Consider the following 19,270-nt stretch of genomic DNA (forward strand, 5'->3'; position numbering starts at 1 on the left):
TCAAAACAAATCTCTATATTTTAAAATCTTTGTCACACAAAAAACTAAATAATTAAACTTAACCTTTGGACCCATGACCAACGAGGTTAGGTTGAGTGGTAAGCAGCTTCATATCGATTAAGTAAGGTCTCAAATTCGAGTCTTTGTGTATGTAAAAAATCTCTATTGGGAGACTCACCCACCAAAAACAGTGTGCGGCTCGAGTCGGTCCAGATTAATCAGAGCAAAACTTTGGAGCTAGTAGACAACAAAAAAAACTTAACCTTTTTTAAAATAATTTTTTCTTAGCAAATCTTCTTATACGATGATTTTATTGTATTTATAACAATATAAATAATTTTTCTAACTAAACCTTAAATTCTAAATCAATGTTTCATAACGTTAAGTTTCAATACCCTAAATAATTGAAATCCTAAAATCTTTTTTTCCAAACAAAATTGAAAATTCCTATAAAAACCCAAAACCATAAAATAACCATAACATTCAAAACGAATTCAATAATACTCTAACCCTTAAACCTCATACAGCATTGAGCTACTAACCTAAATTTAAAATCAAAGGTAGTCCATTTCATAAAAGGTGTTTTTTTCTTCTCGATTTTAAGATTTTGTCTTATTAATGTGGATCGATCCACGTTGTACACTTAATTTTGGTGAGTGAGTCTCCCAATAGGATTTTCTACATACACAAATATTCAAACTTAAGATCTTGCTTAAACAATATCAAGCTACTTACCATTTGAACCAATGCGTTTTTGATCCAACATATCTTATTTCTTTTGTTTAAATTGTTTATACTATTTAGGAAAAAAACATATTTAGTCGAACACATTTTCTAAAAGATACGACAGAGAATGTATATATTTATTTAAATGACACAAATAGATATTATTTTAATATAATCTTAAAAATGTGTAATATTTATAAATAATTAAAAAAATGGTATATTTGTTCATAAATCTTTCTTTAACCTAATAAAAGGGCAAGTAGAAGCAATTTTAATAGCTGGTATAAAGTCATTTTGACCAAGAGGCCGAGCAGGTACCCATCACTCCACTCACCTGCACCAAGATGTTGAACCGATGGCGCTCTTTGCTCTACAGGTTTTTTTTCATTTTTTTGAAAAGCTTACATTCGAAAACCCTGATTAGTTTGTTTTACTTGAAGATTTATGGTTCTTGAGAAAGCAGAATCGAAATGTCTATTCTATTATATTCTATCGTCTTCTTTGCTCGTTTTCTTTTTAACTTTCTAAAACCTCAACTAAGCCCTAGCTTCTTCGTCTTCCCCTAACCCCCTAAAAAAATAATTTTTCAAATGTCTTTAGTGATTCTTATTTTTGGGTAAATTTTTATTTTCAAAGGTATTTTTTCACTGTCAGAGCACGGGGTTTTCGTTCTGCAAGGACTAGTATTTCTTATTTACATACATAACTATACGGGGTTTTCCTGTTTGTAGTAATGTTTTCACTGCAAACAGGAACCATTCTTCCAAAACACTGCTGTCTGGGAAATGGGGTGATTCTAGAGGTGCTTTATGTCCACAAGGTTTTGAACCTCGAGCAGCCTTTTCAACATCTATCCATGGTTTTGCTGCTACAGGTATCGAGTTCCTTTATTTGCATTGTTTCATAAATGCTTCCTAATAATAACTCGTGTTTATATATATTTTTTTCATATGGCTGCAGGAAATTCCAGTGCCAATGCTCGTGTGTTCGCCCCTTATACAATATACAAGGGAAAAGCTGCACTCTCCGTTTCTCCTCTTCTTCCGACTTTCAGTAAGATAGATGTATGCTCCCATTGCCTTTCCGAAATATTTGTAGTTATGTTTCCCTTTCTGTGGCTCTCATTCTAATGGATGGTGCCTTTCATTTTGAATTGTGTTCGTAGTCTGCCAACGGCGGCCTTAGAGTTGATCGACGTGGTTCGATGATGTTGACCTTCTTACCTGCTATTGGTGAGCGCAAGTATGATTGGGAGAAGAGACAGGTAAGTATTTCCTTCTTGTTTCCCCATTAAACATTTAGTGCATTGATAAATACAGCTCAAAACCATGTGAATTTTGTTTTTCTAATCAGGAGATCAGACTGGAATATAGCATGCTCTTAGCTGGATATATTTGGCTTATGATAACATTTTGCCTTGATCTCTGTCACAGTCTTTTTGCTCCTGGTCAACCCTTAGCATTTAGGCCTACTGATTTTGTTACCATTTTGCAGAAATTTGCTTTGTCGCCGACGGAAGTTGGATCTTTGATAAGCATGGGTGCTCATGATGCCTCTGAATTCTACCATGACCCTGCAATGAAATCTAGGTTTGTTTTTGCACTTGTTTCTTTTCTATATTCATTTAGCCGGAAGCAATTATAGCTTTTATTAACGTGTGTGTATATTAATTTGTTAAGTTGACAAATAATTTCTGCAACAGCAATGCTGGTCAAGTAAGCAAGAAGTTATTTATTAAAGCACTTGATGGTGGTAATGGCTACATGGTTTCTTTGAGTAAGTACTCCCTCTCTAATTAGTTTCTTTGTTTTCAACATTATTGTTGTGCTCTCTCAAAGCAACATTGTAGATTTATTGTGGCTTTTTATTTATTTGTTTTTCCTAAAAGCTGGACATTACTTCCAAATTATTTGTGAGAAAGAGGATCAGTTCTGTCAAGAACAGATTTTTTAGCTGGCAATTTTGGATTCTTTCATCACCACTGGTATTGCACATAGTGAAAAGTTGATATTTTGATTGTATTAGATTGATCTTGGTGAGATCTCTGTCCCTAGATCACCTACCTTGAATTATATGATCAGAAACTTATTTCATTTTCAGAAAATGTCTGTCCTACTACTCCTATTCTAGCAGAACTGAATGCTATCAGAAAAGGCATTGACATATTTGTTTCTTCAGAGTGGGGTTCGAAGGGTAGGCTAATCATTGAGAGTGATTCCAAGCTAGCAGTGGACTGGATCATAGATCCTGCTTTAGTTCCTGTTTTTCTCAATAATTTTGTTAAGGATATAGTGTCTATTGTTTCTGTTAATCAGTTTATTGTCAGGTGGATTCCTAGGTGTTGTAATACTGAGGCCGATAAACTAGTAAAGGAGGGGATTGGGTGATGGTGTAATCTGTTTGAGTTGGTTGGTTTGTTTTACAGTTAAGGTGATAGAGGAGTGCGTTTTGTCTTATGTATTTTGCAGGAGCTTTTTTAGAAGTCTTATGTAATCGGTTCATCATTGATAAACTGAGGTACTCTTTTCCTCCTAAAGCTAGTAGGTTCTTGCCTTAGGGTAAAGGACTACTAAGTGGGAGGTTTTTAATGAGACCTCCTATTCCTATCAAAAAAAAATATGATCAGAAGAAACTTGGGATGCCTCCAAGGGGCAAAATGAGATTTATGTAAAACCTACTGTTAAGCCCAATGATTGTAGTGAACCAGTTGGTTGATTTCTAAAGCAGGTCAAGAATAGAAGTTCATAATTTCTTGATTTGTTTTTGTTTTGCCAAATCATTTTGTTTCTTGAGTAGGTCCTTTTCTATCGTATGTTTTCTTTTCTGTAATAGATATTATAACTGAAGTCGGATGTTCTTTGTTCCTTCCGTTCTTCTGGACCTGAAATTGAAATTGATATGACAAAACACGTTTCCTAGGAACAACTTGTGTAGTTGTAGAGGATGAAAATTTTCTATTGGTCGCTAGGAAATATGTTGTTCCAATTCTTCCTTGTTCATGAAGTCTCCAGCACTCATGTTGGACATATTTTTGGACATGGATATGGGAATATGACCCTCCAAGATGGAAAAACTTATTGGACATATACCTTTATCCAACACTATACTTGAGTCTGAGTAACAGGTGGGTAATAGGTTTTTATAATTTAATGTAGACAAATTGTTGAATGGGCACAATTGGTGTGTCTAGAAATTCCCTAAATAAAATCGCATGAGAAGGGCATGATGAAATATATGGTACCATTTGTCAGTTATAACGGACTAGACTGTAGAGCTCAACTTGTCAGCCAAGATTGCTCCATGTAGTTGACCTATTTTCATACTATCAGGCATGAAAGATACTAATTGGATGCTTGATGACACTAAATTATTTTTTGCCAAGAGAGAGCAAGCTTGATTTTGTTGAATTTTTGAAAGATTGGCGAGTGTTGAATTAATATTTTCTGGAATAATCTATGGAGGGAAGGTCTAGGAATCGGAGCATAATTGTCTAGGACAATACTAATAATCTTTATCACTGCTTCGCTAAGGTTGCTTTAAAGGATAATGGTTGACTGATAGAGATTGTAGTAGAATAGATACACCTGGGAGCAGAAACATCTGCTATTCTAGGGGATTGGTGACCTACACATGTTCATTGTATAGAGAAGTTCTGAGATTTTCTTGGACCAAATGTCTGTCATCTTGTTCACAAGAAAAAGACGTATGGATAACGTTTTCTTTTTTCTGAAAACATGAAAAATAATCTCTGTTGGCACACTAATGTTATCTTGGATTGGGTCCTCTCGGATTCACAACCAGTGTCCTTTCATTTTATCAAAAGGGGAAAAGGTGATGCTTATTTCTCGGACAGTGCTATTGAAATGGAAATGCTTCTCATCTTCAGCTATTGCTACTTTAGCTGAAAGCACGTGTTCAGGCATTGTGAGGTGTGAGAATGCACCTAAGAGCCCCCTAGAAAAGCAATTTAAGCAAGGCTCTTCTCTTGTATACCTTGCTTGGTGCCTAAAATGGTATTTATGCAAATTTAGCAGCTTAGCTTCTTATGGTTCTGTTAAGTGTTAACAATGTCAATTATTTTCCTTTAGGCGTTAATAATGTCTATTTTTAAGTTTCTTTAAGCTTTGTGTTTTCCTTTTAAAAGCCAGGTCTACTGATACTTGAAAGAGTAATAGATCATGTCCTTAGGTATGTTTCAAGTGCTTTGTTACGCATTTTGAAGAAACAAGAGACTATAAGTTGGGAAGTGTAGAACAAATCCTTAGTTCATTCCATTTTTCCTCAATACTATGTTTCCTAACTCTTACGCCACTATTATTCTTTTATTTCTGAATAAGGTAATCTGCAGTAACGAACGGTAACTTGGATTGAACTTATTTCTGTCTGGGTGTTCTACATAAGTTTTAACTTCCTCTGTGATTTCTTTGCAGCTGTCACCAACAACATTCTGAAATCAATTGAGCGCATTAATGTACCTGTTACAACAGCTGAATTTGCTGTCTTGAAGACAGCATGCAGTGTATGATGCAATGACCGACTCAACTTTATTGCTATCTCCCTGATGTAACTGGAATTTTTCCTATTATTGGAAACAAATATTGTAGATATCTTTGTGAGATTAGCTTTGCAGTCTTTAAATTACCTTGGTAATCAGTAATTAGGAGTAGAATCCCATTTTAATGTGATATTTGGCTTATGCTGTAGGGCAGTCATCTTGTCATTTCAAAGCTAGACATAGCGTTTAAGAAGCTATGGGATTTATGTGGTTCTTAAAATAGTTTAATAGGTTAATTTACTAGATATACCTGAAAGAAGTGGATAAATTTGACAAGATATTAAGTTTAATAGGGTTTTTAGTAATACAAGAAAAAATGTCTGAGAAGTTGATTTGTTCGATTGCTCTTTATTTCATCACATATGAACAAGACTGAAACTGAAATCTTATATTGGTGATGACCATAGATGAATATAGACCTTGTTTGAGCTGATAAATCTTATGTTGGTTGATTTTGGTTTAATTAAATGAGCAATTTATGTTGGTCCAATGTTGCACAGTTTGCATTGCCCCACATCATCGGATGGGATCGGTTGACGAATCAGTCGCATAAATTCATTGAGGGGAGTCCTCCAAAGGTGAACCCAAAGCAGCATCTTGATTTGGAGTGGGATAGATGAAGTTCAAGTATAAACTATATAAAAGGTATTTGGCACTGTTTTCACATAGCATGCGGATAAGGACATGCTGGACTAGATTATGGTTTTCTCAGTTAGAACCTGTGTAGTATTTGATCTTGCTTGCGGTGATGGGGCAGTGATATCTGTTATGTTTAAACATGAACTAGATTTGGCATATGTATGCATCTTGTTACAACAAGCATGGACCGACTTGTGTAGTTTCGATTTTATTAGTATTGTTCCTTCTTTATAGCAAATGATTTTAAGATAACACAAAAAACCAGAGATGGACCCAAGGGGGTGGCCTGGGGCAATTGCCTTCCTGAAAAGTTCTAATTATCATATAGTTTATATATTTTCTTTGTATTTTCTATTAATTGTTTGTTTTCATTCCTATGGAATTTTAGAAGTTCGCGCCTAGTATAAAATCTTATGTCGTCATTGAGAGACAGTGTGCTGGGTGGAACCATTACACAAAAGTTTCATTGTGCTTCCAACAAGCTTTATCAAAAGAGGCAGCAATCTTTTATCCTTGAATTAATTAAGCTTACAATAGTTTGGTATACATTATGGTAATGTGAATGACGGTCCATATACATTAGCAAAGAATAAAATTTACAAAGGTGAAAGCATATCCCCCTGGTGCTTGTAATTATGAAAGGTGGTCTTTCTGCTCGGGAGGGTTGCTGAACTTGTGGATAAGGAACTTGAAGATTGGCAAAATACAAGGTAGAGTGTGCCCAAAATAATGGGTGCCGCAACAAACCATCCCAATAACTGCACCCACCAATTATTTCAGATGATTTGTTTATTAAAATGCCATCATACATGTCCATAAACACAAATCTTATTGCAGAATTGGTATAAACAAACTCACCCTTTCCACCTAAAATGATACTACTAGTGAAGATAAAACTTGTCTTATAATTAAGGTATGTTTAATTTGGTACACTAAACATGACTTGTAATAAGCTGACGATATAATATAAAATAAATTGAAGTATTATATATATATCAAAAGAGAAAGAAAAGGAACTTACCGCACGAGCAATACTAAAGAGGAGTTGAGAGGAAGCTTGGCTTGTAATTACTTTGTTTAAAGCATCTGATGTCAATTCAAAAGCCTCTCCCCCCGTCAGTGCTTCCCCAAACCTCAGGAACGGCACCATCAAGCTACACGTTCTGTTAGGTACGGTTCGGGTATTTTTGTAATTGTATCAGGATTACTCTTATGTATTGTAATTGTAACCTAATTTTTTATTATTGCTAATAATAAAGAGAATAGCCGCTCATCGCTTCCGAGGACGTAGGCACATTGTCGAACCTCATTAAATCTTGTGTTCTTTATTTGTTTTACTGCTTGTTGATTTCCTGAGTTAATTAGCCCGTTTTCACAACACATTCCCTCATTTTTTATTTATTTAATTATAATTTCAAAAAAATTAATAGTAAAATATTCTTACGAAACACTAATTTAATTATTTTTTTAAAAAAAATAGAGCACCTTAATTCCATAGGAGTAGCAAGGAAGTTAGCAAGCATAACTGCTGGAGCATTAGCCAATGATCCCAACACCGCTATTGCCATCCCACACAGAACCACCGTAACCCCCGCATGCATTTATCAGTCTCAATTTCATTCATTTTCTTTCTCCAGTTATCCAATAAATAAAAAAATATTACCACATATTGGAAATACCCCCAAGGTAAATCCCAAAGCTATAGAGAAGGCCAATTGCTTGGGTTCTGCTCCCCTGCAATTGCATTTCATATGCATAAAGCGTGATCCAACAACTGTGTATATACATAATTATATCAGTCAAATGCTTCCAGCAAAATAAAAACAGCAAGCAGACATCGATATCCAGATTAAGTTCAACAAGTACAATTCAGTAGGAATATTTCAGTTATAGCATCGTAAATAAGATTGGATTCCAGTCGTCTTTTGAAAATTTCAAATTAAATATATAATTTTTATTGATAATCTATTTTCGTCTCCTTAAAATTTTATAATCTTGTCCTCATTTAAAATTTTAAAAATTTATCTCCTAACATAAATTTTTGCATCCGTCGTTAATAGTAAACATCAACTATTATCCATTTCATTTAACTCGTCATACAATCAGCAAGGTGACTCCTTTAATTGTTTAAATGTTCAAAATATTTTACAATTATTATGATCACCTTACTTGAATTGGATCTGTTCTACGGACACTTATATATATATATATATATATATATATATATATATATATATATAAATAAAATATATATGATTTTTTTATCACATTACGTATAATTATTAATTAAATAATTTTTTATATAAATATTTTTCAATGACATTGATGTAGATGTGATAAAATTTAATTGTGTTTAACTTTATTTTTTAAAACGGTTATATTTATAAAATTTGCTTGATAAAATAAATTTGATATTATATTAAATAAAATTACGTTATTGTAGTATTATTTTCATTCCTTGGTCTCAAACTGTAATAAATAAAATTGTAGCTTACTTTGGGCCTGGAAAAGCATTTGGATGTTTGACCGTTGACCTCCCGCGTGTTTATGATATGTAATACTAATCACCTTTCCTTCTCCGTTCCCATAAATTCCCCGTTCCGTTTCTACCACTACTGACATTCCAGCTCATACCTGCAAATATGTATGGTAAATCTCGTAGTTATGTTTAAAGTAAGAGCCTCATTTAGTCATTTCGACCCTTTCCTAAAAATAATACAAGTACAGCTAGGACGACATAATAATTCAGTATTTATTTTTGCCCATTTTCAGCACTGGCGCGTCGAGACACTTAGCTATGTCAATCAAGATTTTTGCGGTTTAAATATTTTAATCTTTCTCATTTGAAATGAGTTATATTTATATTCAAATGGAATTTATTTTAAATGGAAACTAGATTTATGCTAAAAATAGATAAAATAAAATAAAATTTACGTTTATTACATATATGTGGTTTTGATTTTTTTTAAAAGAAAACGGGCCTCATTAAAAATTCTTTCTAAGATATATTTTTTGTAAAAATATTAATATCAATATTTTTAATTGATAAATATTTTCTAAAAATGATTTAAATGTTTGAATTATTGATTTCTATTTTTTGAGAATTTATAATTTGGTTTTACAAGGTGACTAAATTGAATGAACTGGAAATTATGTTTTTAGTGACTAAATCGTAAAAGATCACAAATCAAAAATTTGTGAAGCTTATTTTACCAAGGCTTGTGTGGATGATTTTTCCCTCCAAGTTTAACCGTATCTTTAATCTTCTTTTTTCCAATTTTCCATCTAGATTCATTCTGTTAATCTTTGCTTATTTTCATTTCTAATTTTCATTAACTCTTCCTTTCATTTTCTCTCATCCAAACACTCTTGTATTTTCTCCCAAACACTCTCAAGTTTTATCTAATAACTAAAACTCTTCTTCTTAATTTTCTATTCCTTTGTTATTGATTCTTGCTCCTTTCATCTTAATTTTCTCTCTTCAATCAAAATTGTTTATTTTCCTTTTCTTCTTTGTCGGTTTTCTTTGATCTCTTTGGTGTTGCCATTGTTGATTTTCTTCTTTCTTTCATTTTCCAGCAAGGTAATTATCTTTTTCCTTGATTCTTTTTGTGCTTCAATGATTAAATGTGATTAATGATTTTAATTGAACAATTGTTTTAAAGAGAACTTATGAATTAAAAGTGATTTCCGGAGCAAGGTAATTATCTTTTTCCTTGATTCTTTTTGTGCTTCAATGATTAAATGTGATTAATGATTTTAATTGAACAATTGTTTTAAAGAGAACTTATGAATTAAAAGTGATTTCCGGAGGTATTTATTGTGTTATTTTTCTTGACACTTTTAAAGGTTTTCTTGGGTTGATTAAGGTGTTTTGATGATATTATTATCTTTATGAGCATGTGTATAAAAGCATGTCGATTATGAGTTAAAAGTATATTGAAAGAATATGATTGAAATAATCATATGAATTATGATGTATTAATTATGATTCACGATGCATTGGGAATAAGTGTTATATGCAAGCATGAGTGTTAAATCATGTTGAATATAAGCTATGATGTAATAGAAACATGTGATCATTGTTAGTGTATATATGATATGACATGGTGACTATAAGTGTATTAGAAGATTGTGATTCATAGGATGTGAATTGGAAATGTGCAATTGATATGAAATGTGAATGCGATGCATTGCAAATGATGTATAGAATTTTGATAATGTTTTCTGAAAATTTATATATAATATGAATGTGTGATTGGATGAGTCAAATATTCTCGCTATCCATAAGTGTGAGGTTGATCATGACAACCATCTCTAAGTGTGAATATGTGCTTGGATGAGTCGATCATCTCGCTGTCCATAATGTGGGTTGATCATGACGACCAATTGTGATTTGTGTTTCAAAATGATTTTGAACCAATATATATGAAAAACTATGCATAATTGACAACTGCTCTTGTTTACTCAGATTAATTGGCCATTTGTTCTTAATGGGACCTTTGGATATGAAAGGCATGCTTAAGAAAGAATACTCTATGTGTTTTATATGTGTGTGTGATCGGGTTAACAAGATTCGGTTGGTACATTGAGCTATGCTCCAAGAAGACACGGGGTAAGGCGGACGTTGAGCTTTGCTCTGTAATTTCATGATTTTGGATCCATGTGAGTCTACAAATAAAATGGGAGTTGTATGGAGTCCATTTATACAATGAGTGAGTTTTATTTTGAACAAAGACCATTGATCATTAATTGAAACAATGTATGTGGAATATGTGACTGTCGAAAAGGTAATTGTGCATAAGTGTATGTGATTTGCTGCAAGGTATATGAAGATGTAAATAATGATTATAATCTGGATTTTGTGTGCATTTATGATGCAATAAGTGAACATTGTAGCATGACATTAAGGTATGATCATTGAAGTAAAAATAAGTAAGGTTTCATGGCATTTAGATATGTTTTCCTATAGCCTTGGCACGTGCATCATATTTGAATGTTTAGTCATTCACTGGGCTTTATAGTACACGTTTGTTGTTTTATATTTTTTAGATCTTTAATTGTGGAATCGAAAGCTTGAGGGACAAGGCACTTGGTGGTGATTAAAGCAAGGGAGCTTTTGTAAAGTTATTTTGAATCTTGGTTTTAATTTTGAGGTAATATGGGATCCTTAATTGACCTATAAGTTGTTTTGTTCTTCTGACACTTGCTAGTTCATAGGTGACCTATAATGACTTATATTATGCTTTGATTCTTGAATGAATAATGAAATGATGAGTTTTGATGTTGGATTACATGTTATGCACCATTATTAAGTATGCCTAAGTTGACTAGAGTATGATTTATGTCTTAAATACATATTTTGATCACCTAAACAAGTTATGATATGATGTTATATATGTTAGACTCATAGGAAGCATGAAACTATCAATGATGTACAAAATAGATATGTGACTTGTGGTTTACTTTTGTGAAAATCTTGACTTTGCGTGCCAAATATTTGAATTATTTGTTAATTGATGTTATGAAGCATGTTACATATGTGTTGCGACATGTTCTAAGTGGTTTAAGGGTTTCCAAGCATGTTCGTAGACCCTAAGATCAATTGCATGACCAATTGGATGCATGTTCATGTGCATTAGTATGCATTTTATGCATTTTTCATAAAAAAGGATCGACTCCTTGATGATTTTGCAGTTAAAGCTTGGTTTCAACTCGGATTTTGTTAAAAAATTATTATGACTCTATAATTATAATAATTTCATATTGGAACCTTCAATTTCATATTTTTGGTTTATTTTCACATTTTGAAAAAAATTACATTTTAGTCCCTAAGTTGAGCATGTTCAATTAGGCCCTGTTTTACATCCGATTAACTTGAAAATTTGTGTGCCTCTAATTAATGGGTAAAAATAAATATTGGTAACTTTAAAATAAGAATTTTACTTGAACAAGCATATGGTGTAAAATGTACAAATTACCCTTGCATTTTAAATGACGTTTATCTTGTGATATTCAATTGTGTAAATATTGTGATTGATATTCTTATTGGTTGCTTCCACGTGTTGAGTGATGTATATTTTAAATTTAAATTACTTCTACTTATCATACATGTTTAGGTTTTTGTTTTATCCAACATGATTAAAATCTAATATATGCTCAGGTATCCGAGTTAATCTTCGTAATCAGGTATGGGGTGTTATATTTGGTGGGGATAAGAGTGTCCTAAGACCTTGTATTACCAGAAGAAGAATAATTGGATACAACAGATGTAATGATCTCTGAACAAACCGAGTCAAAATACAAGACATTTTCAGAAAACAAAGAGCCTACTTAGTCAAAATATGTGCCACAATATAACAAAATCTAGGAATAAAACACACTTTGTAATTTAAATTAGCATCCAAAATCCTATGAGCTTCCCGGAGATGATAACCCAACATAGAGAATTCCTCCAGTTGAGACAACTTGTTGACTACAAGCATTTAGTCCTATTCAATGATTGCATGCATCCACCGATACTCACATGCCAAAGAAAATAGTGCATTCAGAGCATGAATCTCTGAAAACCCAACATCGACACAACCTGATGACGATACAACCAATATTAAAGTTGTGTTCTCTTTAAATATCTTGAGTGCAAACAATTATGTTTGCAGACTGTATGATGTATGTACGTTGTCAATAGAGGTGTTTAAATCCATGTACTTGCATTTTCGGGTGCCGGAAATACCGGGTACCCGAACTTTCGGGTACAAATATTTGACCCATGACCCGACCCGTAAGAGACGGGTACTTGTAATTCAACTACCCATAAAACTTGGGTACCTGCATATTCGAGCCTTTGGTACCGGATTAATATTTATTTTATTTTCTTAATTTGTATTAATTTTCAGAAAAATTCATATAGAAAAACATAAAATCTAAAACTTAAAAGTTTATAATACATAACATAAATATAAAATTAATAAATTCAAATTATATAATCTAAAATAAAATTTAAAATTATATAAAAAAAATAAAAAAATAATAAAATTACAACAAAATTTAAAATAATTTAAGATTAAAGTAAATAATTTAAAAAATAATTTAAATGTTAACGTGAAATAATTTTTAAAAACATAGATTTAGCATGTTAGGGTAAAATAATTTTGAAATTAGAAATGAAAAATCAAATGTAAAATAAAAATAGTAATAAAAAAAGAAAAATTGGGTCGACGGGTACCCAATTAAGAGTAATTTTGTGATCCAGGCCCGACCAAAAAACCGGCCAAAAATAACATGTTAGGTACTTGGTCGCCAAAATCGGTTATTTACCTCTAAAGTACCTGATAATTTTATTCCAGATCGACTGATCAATAGACCGAGTAGTTCGAATTGTACATTTGAACACCCCTAGTTGTCAATGTTTAAAAAAAATGAACAGATACTATCTATTAATCATCCTGAACTATTAAAAAATTATTTGATAAATTTAGAGGTAATAGTGGATTGAAATTAGTAAAAAATTCCTTTGCATGACTTACATGAAAATATACTAAGGGTCAGTTTGCTTGGGCTTCTGAAAAGTGATATTTAAAAGTACTGTAGAAAATAACTTTTAAAAAGCGATGTTTAATAGTGTAATTTAAAATTTAACTGTTTGATATTGTTGTTGAAAAGTGTCTTTGAAAATGTAAAATATTCATTATAGATATTATAATAAAAATATAACTATAATAAAAATATATTTTATAATAACTCACTATTAATATTTTAATATATAAACCATGAATTTTGTTTATTTTTAAGTAATTAAAATAAATTATTAAGTAATTAAATTATTAAAATAAAATGTAAATAGATAAATTATAATGTGTTTTGAAACACAAAGTGGAAACGAAAAAACTAGAAATCATATCTTTTGCGATTGGTTTGAAAGTACCATTTTCACCGTAATTTTTTTTTATTTTTATCACTTGATATTAATTTTATGGTAAAAACAAACTTTTTTAACTAAATTTGCTTTTAAAAAATCACGAAAAACTGGGCCTAAGATATACTTGCAAGTGATAAAACTTTTAAAAACTCAGAAGTTTCATAGCTTAAATTGTTAAATCTAACCATATAATACAAGTATTAAAGCTTAAATTTAAAATAACGGCATTTGAGTTGATTTTTCAGAATAGAAAATAAAATGGTTATTTTTATAAGTAGATTTAAATATAAAAAAGGTGCTCAATGTATACATTTGGTTCTAGTTTGGTGCTTAACGTTTTTTCATTCTAATTTGACACCTAACGCTTCATTCCATAACTCAGTTTGGGTCAGACCATGACAGACCGTTTATCACAACCTAATAATTTTAAAAAAATTATTTAAAAATTTAAAAATTGAAAAGTACATATATATATTTTTAAAAAGAAAACACAAAATTTGAAATAAACCCAAAACCATGAAAATCTTCATTTCAACCCCTAAACCCATGCCGACAGCCTTCTTTTGCCGTTGACGAATCTCCACCCGACCTCCCAACCCCTCGACGACCAAAACCTCATGAAATCGTGATCGATCGACAGTCGATGGGCTGCCAGAATCGCGTGGGATCATGATTTTCATCCTAGGGTTTGCGAGTATAAGACGTTGATTCGTCATCAATTTGTCGTCGATCAATCATGATTTTATGGGGGTTTTGGTCGCCGAGGTCAAGGGAGTCAGGTAGAGCTTCGTCGACGGTAAAAGGCAATGGTCGATGTGGGTTTAGGGGTTGAAATGAAGGTTTTCAAAGTTTTGGGTTTATTTCAAAATTTATGTTTTCTTTTTTTAAAATATATAGTTTTAATTTTTTTTATTTTAAATAATTTTTAAAATAACCAGGTTGTGACATGTGTCACTTAATGACCGAAATTAGTGTTCCGTCACGGCTTGACCCAAAAAGACGGAATGAAACTTTAGGCACAAAATTAGAACGAAAAAATATTAGACACCAAACTGAAACCAAATAAATACGTTGAACACCTTTTTTATATTTAAGTCATATAAATATTAAAGGTTAATTTTGTGATTATATAATAAAATAAATACATAATCAAAATTTATTTTAATTGCATGGAAAGTGAAAAAAGGCGCGTGAGAGGAGGAAATGGAGTAAAGAAGCAGTGGGGTGAGCTGTGTTATATGATTCATGAGGCAGGTAGAGAGTGTGTTCCCTCTTCTTTTCTTTAACTTTTGCTGTCTCTCCCTTCCCTCCATTTCTCTTTCCTTTCATTTTTCCACCTTAAATCACACACACACCACCAAACACACACTTCTCATTCACTCCAAATCTAGAAATTACCCATCACATCCTTCAGATCTACATTCTCTTCTTCTTGTTCTTATTCAGGTTTTTGAAACCAAAGATCAAAGTTGCTCTTCCTTTCATAATTTTCAGAGAGAAAAAATGAGTGGGCAATTCGGTGATACCACTTTCACAAAGGTGTTCGTTGGAGGGCTGGCTTGGGAAACCCAGAAAGATACGATGAAGAAGTACTTTGAGCAATTCGGCGATATCTTGGAGGCCGTCGTCATCACCGATAAGGCCACTGGCAGATCTAAAGGCTATGGATTTGTACGCTTAATCTCTTCATTCTTCATACTGTTTTTTTGTCTTTTATCAGCAGATCCTTCGTGTATTGTGAGTGATTTTTGATGGGTTTTATTTTAAATTGAAATTTGATAATTTTTTGTTTGGATTTGCATGTGTATTGATATAGGTGACGTTTCGTGAACCGGAAGCAGCCACGAGAGCTTGCTTTGATGCTGCCCCGGTGATCGACGGGAGAAGGGCTAACTGCAATCTGGGTTGTTTGGGTGTTCAAAGATCCAAACCTTCTACTCCAAAGCATGGTGACTACTTGCTTTCCCTACCTATTTTCTTTTTGAATCGTCTGTGGTTTAGTATTAATGAATTTAGGGTTTGGTATAAAGATTAAATGTGTATATATAGTCTAAAATACAGTCGGTTAAGGTTAAAAACAGTAGAAATCGATTCTCAATATTTTAATTTTTCAAAGTAATATGAGTAATATTTTTTTTTATTAAAACTGAAAATATTAAGTTTTCTGTAATAAACAATATAAATTTCATAAATATTCTGGCTACAACCTAAAAAGGTTACCGTTAAAGTATTTTTTATTAATTTAAGTAATTACAAGATAATATATGTTCAAAGATAATTAATCATTTTACATGGAACGTTCAAACCCATGATATTTCTAATGTTCAAACCCAAGACTTCAAGAAATAACTACAATTTTCATTGCTCGTTTCGTGCAACGCTAAAACATTCTCTGTTGTAATCAAAATTATAATTAATTAAACATAACTTTTTAGATTTGACATATAACATTTATGCTAAAATTCGTCACAATATAACATTCTCAATTATAACCGAAATTATTACAATGAGTTAATTTCAATCTTCCATTTTCATTAATCAAACGGTTTTAAATCTATGTAAAATTAAAAAGTTTTACATTGTGTAGGTGGATCTTAATAAAATATATATATATGGAGAAAATTAAGGAGTTAATTTCAGCATTTGATTTTTCTCAATCAAACGGTTCTAAAAGGTTGGGCCTAAGTGGATTCTAACCATATATATACGAGGTTTATATTTAACATTATTACAGGTAAATATCCTAGAAAATATTCTGTTTTCAGTAAATAGAAACTAAACAAAGGGCAATAAATACATTAAAGTGATAAATCATAATATTAAATTGTGGTTGTGTTTGTTACGAATGCGATTGCCATCATACAATTGTTGATGATACTATAGATGTTATGGATCGTGTAACTGTAACTGTTGTCTCGGATGTGATTTGTTTCTGAAAAATTAGATATTTTTAAACTGTGATGCGATTACATTATTATGTCGACTTCAAAATATCATACGATGGTTATATTAAATGGCCATCAGAATTTAATATTATGCCTTCAAAAGGAAAATAGTAAAATAGAAATTGGTGCAGGAGGAAGGAATTGGAGGGGAATGAAATGTGTGCCGAAAGCAACAGCGTTTTCTTCGGCAGCAACCTTCCCACCTCATTATTATGCCATCCAACCTGGATTTCCTTTTAATCTCTATGGGTAGGGTATATGCCTTTTCCTTTATTTTCCAAAATTCTAAAATAAAAATACACATAATTTATTGCTCCTATTTCTTCAACTATGAATTTCCTAATCGTATTTCCCTTTTGCACTCTTACAGCTACTCGCCTGATTACTCTAATTACCCCACGGTTTGTTCACCATGATTTGCTTGTCTATATATTCATTCCTAGTTTACATTGAGGAATATGCATCATATGTCTAACTTTGGGAATTGTGTGGTTATGGTTCAGAGCTACTACAATGTGTACGGAGGGACCACCGGCCAGTATCCGGTGTATGGAGGTGGCATGATGACTGGCACCGGAGCAGCATTCTACCCCTATCTTTTCGGAGAAGGAATGGCCGGCGCTGTCTGTCCTTCCGGCCAAGGATACGGTATCCATTTCCCACATCACCTCTTTCACTGCTCAACCGGGAGCTATCCACAGCACTTCGGTGCACCGGTGGCTCTTGCACCTACTCCACCCTTGCAATAAGGTTCGTATTGTACAAGTAAAAACCCCATATTTCCTGAAATAAGCAGTATCCGCTATACTATCTTCAAGTTTAACAATTAGGGTTGTGTCTTTATCATGTATATTTGCTGTGCAACAGGTGTGACAATGGCTCTTCATCCTAGAAGATTCATTCCAAGCTGTTCTAAAGTCTCAACCTTGGGCCTAACCATGGTTTTCCTTTTCTCCCTCTATTTCTATCTAACTCCAATCACCTCCAAAGAATGGAGAATCATGCATGTTTTTTTCAATTGCATCTTTTCATCAACAATGGTTTGTTGAAGACAAGCAAAGCGTTTTTTTCTTATCTAGATGCCAACTTCTGCTACTTGGATCAGCAAAGTTGGGAAAACTTTTTGCACCATTAGCCCATGGAAAGGCTAATCAAAACATTTTACTTTCTTTCTTTTTTCTTCTAACTCTTAGCCTAGGCAAGGCTAATAAACAGAAAAATGGCGTGCAAAATTTGTAAATTCAGCAAGAAAAGGCAAGCCACCCATTTTCGATTTTTGTTTTGAAATGGCTAATCACCTCTTGATAATGAGGCAGTTTTAGCAACAAAGTTTCTCGTGCGTGCATTGACATCTAGTTTTTAGGGTTTAAAAGCTAGGACCATGCAGTCATATATTTTTTAAAATGCTTATGTAATAATATATCTAAAACAAACACCATCTTCCCCATGGCAAAGGGAAGATCATGTTTACGTAAAAAAAACTAACCCTAGCTTGTTTTCTTTTGTAAATTCATCAACGTAGCTTGTATTCCCCCCCCCCCCCATAATATTTTCATCATGAAAAGAGCTCCATGACTGGATGTGGAGGTCAAAGCATTTTGCATGTAACCCTATAGGAGATATTTTGGTTTCTTGGGGTTATTCTTCTCTTCTAATGTACCGACTGACGACCATGGTTAGTAACTCGGGTGATCCTAAACACGGGCTCCCTCTCGAACTGTCACTTGGAACTTGTTGCTATATATTTATGTATGGTATGGAACTAAAGAATGGATAATGCTACTTAATATTGTATTTGCTTTAATTTTTCAGACTTTTATGTCAAATGCTACTAATGTTGTCCTTTGATCGTTAAACTATAATGTACTGAAGTTCAATTTTTATTTTTCTAATTATGGTATTTAATAATTTTGCTAAAACTGTGACTGGTTTGGCATGCCAACAAATTTCTCTTGAATTCACTCTTTTTTTCCCTATAAAATAAATTTAATCTGAATGTTTGTTTTTGACCCCTGACATGTATGGCTCAAATGGTATCATATCTCGTTTAATAGCTATAAAATTAACGGTTATGGGGTCTAGTCCCTGTTATTCTCGGTATGAACTCTTTGAATCTTTTCAGCTCTTAACAAAATATTATAAAAGGCTTAATAATTAACTCTGGGCATTTAAAGTATTTTTTCGCTTAAAGTAAATATTTAACATTTTCAATATGTAGTGATCGTTACCTACACCTGCCCTCGCGTCAAGGACTGCTGGGAAATCCCCCAACCACGATCATGTTGAGAGCATTTTAATAATTTTTGTGATATTAAGGGGAATCATTTATCAGAATCAAACATAAAATTTAATAGCAATCAAAATTAAAATGACATCTCTTATCAACACTTTATAACTTTGATCGACTATTTTAATAATTTTTAGGGTAAATTATAAATTTCATCACTCAATTTTACCTTCATCTTGATTTTGGTCATTGAAGCTTAT

At 32.5% G+C, this 19,270-nt stretch overlaps 2 protein-coding genes and 1 long non-coding RNA gene across 3 annotated transcripts; 2 read left to right on the forward strand and 1 right to left on the reverse strand.

Annotated features, from left to right (window-relative positions):
- The first annotated feature begins 990 nt into the window (after window positions 1-990).
- On the forward strand, window positions 991-6,150 carry LOC120174125 (single-stranded DNA-binding protein WHY2, mitochondrial-like). The gene is made up of 8 exons (XM_039181088.1): window positions 991-1,102; window positions 1,479-1,600; window positions 1,687-1,790; window positions 1,892-1,990; window positions 2,221-2,315; window positions 2,429-2,502; window positions 5,157-5,245; window positions 5,782-6,150. Exons 1-8 carry the CDS (start codon window positions 1,071-1,073, stop codon window positions 5,899-5,901), a joined length of 735 nt encoding a protein of 244 aa, XP_039037019.1. The 5' UTR covers window positions 991-1,070; the 3' UTR covers window positions 5,902-6,150.
- Window positions 6,151-15,162: 9,012 nt separating this feature from the next.
- LOC120174097 (probable RNA-binding protein ARP1) lies at window positions 15,163-17,766 on the forward strand. The gene is made up of 6 exons (XM_039181070.1): window positions 15,163-15,509; window positions 15,655-15,787; window positions 16,915-17,032; window positions 17,154-17,184; window positions 17,287-17,533; window positions 17,651-17,766. Exons 1-5 carry the CDS (start codon window positions 15,342-15,344, stop codon window positions 17,530-17,532), a joined length of 696 nt encoding a protein of 231 aa, XP_039037001.1. The 5' UTR covers window positions 15,163-15,341; the 3' UTR covers window position 17,533; window positions 17,651-17,766.
- Window positions 16,964-17,197, reverse strand: LOC120174098. Its single transcript, XR_005521125.1, has 2 exons — window positions 17,158-17,197; window positions 16,964-17,045 (listed from the first exon to the last, which is right to left on the reverse strand). It is a non-coding gene; the product is annotated as an uncharacterized LOC120174098 (long non-coding RNA).
- Window positions 17,767-19,270: the final 1,504 nt, after the last annotated feature.

Source organism: Hibiscus syriacus, unplaced genomic scaffold (genome assembly GCF_006381635.1).
Source record: "Hibiscus syriacus cultivar Baekdansim isolate YM2019G1 unplaced genomic scaffold, ASM638163v2 tig00112000_pilon, whole genome shotgun sequence".
NCBI classification, from domain to species: domain Eukaryota; kingdom Viridiplantae; phylum Streptophyta; class Magnoliopsida; order Malvales; family Malvaceae; genus Hibiscus; species Hibiscus syriacus.

What these genes read in the sequence shown, in the direction of transcription:
- LOC120174125 (XM_039181088.1), top strand. Translation starts at nt 1,071, where the DNA reads ATGTTGAACCGATGGCGCTCTTTGCTCTACAG. An exon ending in CCATGGTTTTGCTGCTACAG is followed by an intron (nt 1,601 to 1,686) that starts GTATCGAGTTCC and finishes ATATGGCTGCAG; the next exon opens with GAAATTCCAGTGCCAATGCT. An exon ending in GACCCTGCAATGAAATCTAG is followed by an intron (nt 2,316 to 2,428) that starts GTTTGTTTTTGC and finishes TTTCTGCAACAG; the next exon opens with CAATGCTGGTCAAGTAAGCA.
- LOC120174097 (XM_039181070.1), top strand. Translation starts at nt 15,342, where the DNA reads ATGAGTGGGCAATTCGGTGATACCACTTTCACAAAGGTGTTCGTTGGA. An exon ending in TTTCCTTTTAATCTCTATGG is followed by an intron (nt 17,033 to 17,153) that starts GTAGGGTATATG and finishes GCACTCTTACAG; the next exon opens with CTACTCGCCTGATTACTCTA. An exon ending in ATTACTCTAATTACCCCACG is followed by an intron (nt 17,185 to 17,286) that starts GTTTGTTCACCA and finishes GTTATGGTTCAG; the next exon opens with AGCTACTACAATGTGTACGG.